At 57.5% G+C, this 7031-nt stretch overlaps 1 protein-coding gene, 3 non-coding genes and 1 pseudogene across 4 annotated transcripts in view; 1 reads left to right on the forward strand and 4 right to left on the reverse strand.

Moving 5' to 3' along the window:
- Nucleotides 1-5142, forward strand: part of TRNAU1AP (tRNA selenocysteine 1 associated protein 1) — a 19199-nt gene extending 14057 nt beyond the window's left edge. Inside the window, exons 7-9 of the mRNA XM_006164600.3 lie at nt 3291-3453; nt 3570-3603; nt 4922-5142. Of these exons, the coding sequence (XP_006164662.1) occupies nt 3291-3453; nt 3570-3603; nt 4922-5058 (334 nt within the window). The 3' untranslated portion in view covers nt 5059-5142. The remainder of the gene's footprint in view (nt 1-3290; nt 3454-3569; nt 3604-4921) is intronic.
- Nucleotides 5143-5530: 388 nt separating this feature from the next.
- On the reverse strand, nt 5531-5602 carry LOC114005335 (small nucleolar RNA SNORD99). The gene has a single exon (XR_003547206.1). It is a non-coding gene; the product is annotated as a small nucleolar RNA SNORD99 (small nucleolar RNA).
- Nucleotides 5603-5797: 195 nt separating this feature from the next.
- On the reverse strand, nt 5798-5925 carry LOC114005339 (uncharacterized; annotated as a pseudogene).
- A 178-nt stretch (nt 5926-6103) lies between these two features.
- On the reverse strand, nt 6104-6233 carry LOC114005338 (small nucleolar RNA SNORA44). The gene has a single exon (XR_003547209.1). It is a non-coding gene; the product is annotated as a small nucleolar RNA SNORA44 (small nucleolar RNA).
- A 471-nt stretch (nt 6234-6704) lies between these two features.
- Nucleotides 6705-6836, reverse strand: LOC114005337 (small nucleolar RNA SNORA16B/SNORA16A family). The gene has a single exon (XR_003547208.1). It is a non-coding gene; the product is annotated as a small nucleolar RNA SNORA16B/SNORA16A family (small nucleolar RNA).
- Nucleotides 6837-7031: the final 195 nt, after the last annotated feature.

The following is a 7031-nucleotide window of genomic DNA, read 5'->3' on the forward strand; positions in this document are numbered from 1 at the left end:
TATTCTCTTAAAAAAATCGCAGGTGGTGTGGTTAAGACGCCAAGTCCAACATAGTCGCCCATGTGGGGGTCCATCGCCTTAACCACCATGCCACCTGCCAGCCCCACAACAATTTTTAAAAATGATTTATTTTAATTTTATTTATTCCTTCATTTATTTTACTTTGACCAGAGAGAGACACACACAGAGAGAAGGAAAGGGGGGAAGGAAGCCACCAGGTCTGGGACTCGAACCGTGGTCGGCCATGTGGGAGTGTCCAGTGCCTTAACCACCACGCCACCTGCCGGTCCCAACAATTAAAAAAAATAATAATTAATCTTTCAAACATCCTGTAGAGCTTCTTTTTTGAGAGGTTTTAGAGGTTTTTCTTTTTCTTTTTTTTTTTTTTTTTTTGTATAGGGCATGTGCTCACCAGAGAGGCAGCTAGGAGCAAAAAGAATGACCCCCTGGCAGGATGGTCACACTGCAGTCCCTTCTCCATTTTCCTCTCGGGATATTGGGCAGGCACACACGCACCCAGCATGAGTCTGAAGCTGTGGGGTCTGGGACTTAAACTGGTTGACTGTGAGTGTCCATTGACATAACCATTAGGCCACCTGCTGGTCCCCTCCTATGGAGTATTATGTCACCATTATAACCGTCATGGTGACAGTATGTTATGAAAATGACATTTCGACCTTTTCTAGGTAGAAAGCCCTTCTCAGTCTGAGCAGGGTTCTTGTGCAGACATGAGACACCTTTTCTAACCAGTGGCGTGGTAGTTAAGGCAGCTGAATCCCGGATAGCCACCTCCATGGTTTGAGTCCCAGATGCCGTGGCTTGAAAAACACTTCAGATGTGTGTGCGTGTGTGGCCAGAATCCTGAGAGGAACATGGCGAAGAGGGGCCTGTGGCATGCCTGTCCCCCAGGGTGCTTTGTCATGCCCGCTCCCTTTGTGTCTCTCTGTGAGCACATGCACCCTGTGGACAGAGACATCTTGTCTCTGAATAGCACCTTTCCCCTGCAGCGGATGGTGCTGGTCCCCACCACTGGGTGTGCTAGTGGCACCTCATGAAAAGCGGCTGAGGGTGCCGCTGAGTACCCCACCACGCACAGGACAGTCCCCACAGCAGGGCACGTGTGACATCCCGTGTCCAGGTGCCATGGCTGAGAGGCTGTGCCCACTCGCAGTGCAGCAGCAGCCAGCCTCGGAGATTTTTGCCACAGGGTGTGCACTTGATGGTGAAGCAGAGACAGTGAGAGATCACCCCCTGGGGAGGTGGCCACGCTGCAGTTCCTTCTCCTCCATTCTCTTCTCAGGATCTTGAGCACACGCACACACGTGCCCAGCATCAGTTTTTAGCCACTGGGTCCAGGACTCGAACTGCGGCTGACTACATGGGAGTCCAGCCATGTAACCATTATGCCATCTGCTGGTTCCCAGAAGTATTTTTTTTAATCTTTACTTAATTTTATTTATTTTTCTTTTTAAATTTGCTATAGGACACATGCACTCATTGAGAAGTGGGTGAGCCCACGCTGTCCGGTCTGGGACTTGAACCACCGTCGGCCACGTGGGAGGCCAGCTCCTCAGCCCACACGCTGCCCCCTGGCCCTTACCTATGATTTCCTTTCTTGAGCAGTAGCACGGGGTCCGCGCGCTCACCGCGGGAGGGGGAGAGCACCCAGGTGCAGCCCCGTCCTCATGTCCCCTTTGGCCTGTGCACATTTAAACATGCCCATCACGCCCCTCAAGCCACTGGGCCAGGACTGGAATTGCGGGTGGCCCTGAGGGGTCCAGCTCCCTTACCTACAGCACAGGCCGGCCCCACGGTACCTGTCCTGGCTTGTCACTGTGCAGTCCCCGCTGAGCCCCTACGGCCATGTGTCCTTGACTGCGGACGTAGCTGTGACAGGGCCGCCCCCTCCTGGCAGCTCACATTTGGCCCTGCCTTTGGGGGTCCCTCAGCCTCCCGAAGGTGTCCGATCCCTCTGAGAGTCAGCCGACACCGGAGATGGAGAAATAGAACAGGCATGCCGTCTAACGGGTGAGACCAGGCCCAGGAGGCGCTGAAGGTGGCACCCGTGGGCTGTGGGTGTCTTAGAGGCCAGTGTGGTTGGGCCTCCCAGCTGCCTTGGCTGCGTCCTGCTCTCCAGGGAGGTGGACTCCCCCAGACGGTCAGGGAGGCTCCCCGACTTGCAGGGGCGGACGGGCTGTCCTGATTGATGACGTGACCGAGGTGACTCCTTGGGAAGCAGGATGGTGCGGCCAGTGTTGCTCGCATACACAGTAACACCAAGCCCGAGCTCCGCCAGCACTGCACCCCGGTGTCCACCGCAGACCTTGGCGTGAGACAGCCCTGGGCATTGGGATGCCCGAGCCCAGGGAGGACAGGCCTGTTGGGCAGGTGCCGTGTGTGCAGCAGTGCAGGGCCAGGGCCCAGCCGGGGTTGGCGCTGAGCAAACCACTTCTCCTTTCAGGCTCAAGGTCCCTAACCCGGGTGTTGGGGTGATAAGTACTGGCTGCCAGGGCCGTCCAGGTCTTGGTACCAGACGACAGTGCAGGAAAGCAGCTGGCAGTGGATGCGCGGACTGGGAGGGGGACGTGGGGAGGGGCTGGGTCTTCCTGGGGCCAACCCTCAGGCCAAACCAGGTGGCAGCAACAGAACAGCCCCAGGACCCAGGGCCTGCACACTCAGTCCACATGAGGTTAGATAGGGGAGACCAGTCACCAGTGACGTGTGCTGCGCCAGTGGCTCGGTAGCTAAGTACCTAGGTCTCACTTGGATGACCGTGTAGTCCAAGTCTTGGACCTGGCAGCTGGAGAGGCATGCCAGCACGTGTGCATGTGTGCCTAAAACCCTGAACGGGGAGAGGAGGGGACTGTGGCATGGCGTTCTGCGTGAGACTGTGTTCCTCTCTGTCTCTAGCACATGCACACACTTGAACAAAATGAAAGACTTCTGGCTTAAAAGCATGGGCCCTGGGGCCGGCGGGTGGTGGTGGTTAAGGGTATTGGACTCCCACATTGCCAACCATGGTTCAAGTCTTGGGCCTGGTGGCTTGTTTTCTCACTTTCCTTCCCTCTCTGTCTCTGATCAAACTGGAAAATAGTAAAGTTAAATAAAACAATTCTTTTTTTAAAAAAAGGCATGCGCTCTGAAGCCACACTGCCTGAACCCAGCTGTCAGCTGTGATCGGGTGATTGCTCCACCCGTCCGCGCTTCCTCCGAAAGGGCGTGCGAGCCGCGCAGTCTGGGGAGGGACTGCGCGGCGCCTGCCACGTCTGGCCCTGTCCCTCGCGCTGCAGGAGCCGCGTGAAGCCGGTGGAGTACAGCCAGATGTACAGCTACAGCTACAGCCAGTACTACCAGCACTGCCAGAGCTACTACGCACAGTGGGGCTACGACCAGAACACCGGCAGCTACAGCTACAGCTACCCGCAGTACGGCTACACGCAGAGCACCATGCAGGTACCCCTAGCCCTCGGCGTCGCAAGGGTGGGGTGGGGCTTCGAAAGGGGGGAGCGCTGCGGCAGCCCCGGGTGGGGCTCTCCACGCACCTCACCACCTCCCTGGTCTCTTGGCAGACATATGAAGAAGTTGGGGACGATGCTCTGGAAGGTAAGGAGCCTATCGGGCCACCTCACCAGCTGTGGGACCTTGTGCCGCCTGTGCTTTTAGCACCCTGCTCTTGCACCCTGGCCAGAGGCCGCAGCTCCTGGGGATGGAGCCCGTCACCCCCCAGGGCCGCGGCCTCTCCCAGGGAGGGGTCTGTAACAGTAATGGGGAGTGTCCAGGGACACATGGAGTAATGGTTACTGGTTACGTGGTGGGACTCCCCCGGAGTCGACCGCAGTTCGAGTGAGACCCAGTGGCATAAAACTCACACCGGGACCGGGTGCATGTGTACGTGCCCAAGATCCTAAGAGAATGGACAGGACTGCGCGTGGCCATCCGCCTGGGGGTGATCTCTCACTTTGTGGCCAGCACTCACTAAGAAAAGTACCTAGCTCTGCCTCCGGGAAGCACTGCCCCTTTTTGGAGATAATGACAGTATTGGCGTGATAGACTACCTTAGGACTTCCCGGGCATTTCTGCCCATTAGTAGCTTAGGTTTGTGCCAGAGAAATGGAGAAGGCATTGTGGCGTGGCCACAGCCCACCAGGCAGGAGCTTTCTGCCCCTCTGGCCGGCCAGTGCAGCCCTGACGAAGGGGAAAACGGAGGCTCAGACAATGGTAGCTTTAATGTGGCCGGACGCTGTCCTGAGCACATGGCACATTTAGCTCATTAAAATCGACAACTTTGAGATAAAATGCCAGTTGTCCTGATGTCACAGAACACTGAGGTGGAGTTCATTTTTCTCATTCTAGGTCAGAATAGCTGCAAGTTCGAATCCAAGGGGGCCACACGTTGAGTAGGGGTGGTGTAAGCCTTTCGTTTTCGCCTTACAAGGTCCCCCCTTGTGAGCTAGTTCTGGGGCCTGGTAGTTAAGGCAGCCACCTCATCCGGCCATACAGCTGAAGCCCTGGCCTGGACCTTGTAGCTTGAGAAACAGGCCACACGTGTGTGCATACCCAAAACCCCACAAGCAGGGGAGGCAGGAGGACAGGGATTGTTCATTCTTTCTCTGGTCAACATTTAAGCAAGGAATCCCAGGGGCTGGGGGCCTCTCCGCAACCCCTTCTCTTACTCTTAGGATTTAAAGGCGTGCACAGTGCCTGATGCTTCAAGCTGCCACTGGCAGCATGTGGGAAATGCAGCGGAGTAACCGTCACACCACCTGCTTTTCCCGACGCCACTGTTGCTGACCCTAAGCTTACTGCCCTAGCTCCATCCTCCCTGGAATGCCCTGCCAGGCAGTGCCCTCAGCCCCTGTAGGAACCGGAGGAGACGTGAACAATGTCTTCTCCTGACCCTCCTTGCCTGCCTCTCCCCCAGACCCCATGCCGCAGCTGGATGTGACGGAAGCCAACCAGGGCTTCATGGAGCAGAGTGAAGAGCTGTACGACGCACTGATGGACTGCCACTGGCAGCCCCTGGACACCGTGTCCTCCCCAATCCCAGCCATGATGTAGCAGGGGCAGGACATGGAGGGACAAACTTTGAGTTTTTAAATTTTGTAAGGACTTTTACCTTTTAAATGATTTGAAAGATTTTAATGACCGTTCCTGAGAATGTCTGCAGCACTGCCTGGTTGGCACAGATAGATGGCGGACACCCCCCCATGGGTTCCCTAACCCAGGACCCCTACATTTCTGAGGGGGAAAGGGCTATGAGGAGGCTCCCACTGGGGCACGGACACACCAGGTCCCTGTCCTGTCTCCGGGCATGCTAAAGGCTGCCCCAGCACGGGCCTCTGAATAGCTGGGCAAGGCACTCGGACCACACGGGCACTGCCAGACTCTTTATTGGCCACTCAGAGCGACATTAGCTGTTGCCACCAGGAGTTCCGCCTTTCCTTGAGCTGCTCTTCCTGTGTCTCCTGAAACAAAAATGGAGCCAGGCTGTCCCTGTGGCCCTGGGAACCCCCAGCAGGGCCCCTCCCCGAGCTGGTCTCAGCCCCATATCCGCTCCTCTCATCCAGATGTCCACTCAGACTAGGCTTCATCCCGGACCAGCACAGCAGGGAGGCCGAGGCCCCCAGCTCTCCCCACTGGGGACAGGGGCGCCGGTTGGCAGCACCCCCTGAAGCTAGAAAGCCAGAACTCACCCAGCTCTGCAGAGCTGGCTCCCAGGAACACAGGCCTAGAAGACAAAGGAGTTGCCCTGTGAGGTCGGGCTACCTTACCCTGCACCACCCTGCCTTCAGGGAAGGTGTGTCTGAAACCAGCCTCAGGGTGCAGCCAGGCGACACCACCAGAGGCCAGCTTCAGTGTTCCTCTCCCTCCTCGTGCGACCACCAAGACCAGGTTCAGATCCGATGGGAAAGGGAACTGGAGGGTGGGAAGTCACGCCCTGCGATGTCACCTTACCTTGGTCCAAGCCCTCCCGGAGCAAAGGGCCTGGGGAGTCCCAATGGCTCTGCGGCCGCCTGCCGGAACCGCGCCTGCACAACGGAAACCCCGATGCCCGGCATGAGCACTCCCACCCTGGGCCGCGGGGACCCCAGCACGCCACGGAGTTTATAGGAAAGGCGAGTGGCAGCTGCAGGTACGGTTTGACCTGGGCTGTCAAAGTCCCTCCACGTTGCTCTCGCATGCAGTTGGAGAACCCGTGGCCACCAGCAGCCACAGCCCTTGGAAACATGCTGGAAACTTCTTAATCTGATCTAGTCCCACTTTTCTATTTTAAGGATTACTGCCAGTGCTTGAGAGTCTTAAGAAGTCCTTGTCTATCCCACTGTCTCCCAGAGTTTCCCCAGTATTTTTCATCAGTAGTTTTAGAGTTTGAGGTCTTAGGTTCAGATCTTTGATCCATTTTGAGTTGATTTTTGTTAATGGTGAAAGATGGGGATTCAGCTTCATCTTTCTTCAGGTAGATACCCCGTTTTTCCAGCACCATTTGCTAAAGAGGTTTTCCTTTTTCTCCCCCCTCCCAGGGTCGTCTCCAAACAGCCTACCGGCCGGGGCCACCACTATTCTCACTGGTCACGGTAGTCCGGGGTCCTCCCTCCGAGACGTGGCTGCCGCCTGGACTCGTCCCCCTGCACGGCAGACACAGCAGGGTTGTCCCCAACGACCTTCCCGCGCCCCGGCCTCCTGCCCGCCCCGGCCGCGCCCACGGCTGTCTTTCCCCACAATGTTGCAGACCGGCCACGGCAGGCCGGACGGCGACCGTCGGGGAAACTCACTCTGGGCTCCTCTTTGACCACAGCGGCTACGCGGAAGGAGCTGCAGCTTCGATAAGGGCCGCGCCGCGCGCCCCCCGCTGCCCGGTCCCCAGAGCAGGCGCGCCTCCGGGCTGCCGACTCCTCCAGCCCCGGCCCGAGGGGCTCGGGCCAGTCACCTGCCAGGGTCACCTCCGCGGGACGGGGACAGAGCAGGGCGCGGAGTTTCCGAAGGGGTCTAAAGTCTGTCCTGGAAATTCGTCTTTCCAACCTGCCCGGAGC

Source organism: Tupaia chinensis, unplaced genomic scaffold (assembly GCF_000334495.1).
Source record: "Tupaia chinensis unplaced genomic scaffold, TupChi_1.0 Scaffold143646_1, whole genome shotgun sequence".
Taxonomy (NCBI): domain Eukaryota; kingdom Metazoa; phylum Chordata; class Mammalia; order Scandentia; family Tupaiidae; genus Tupaia; species Tupaia belangeri.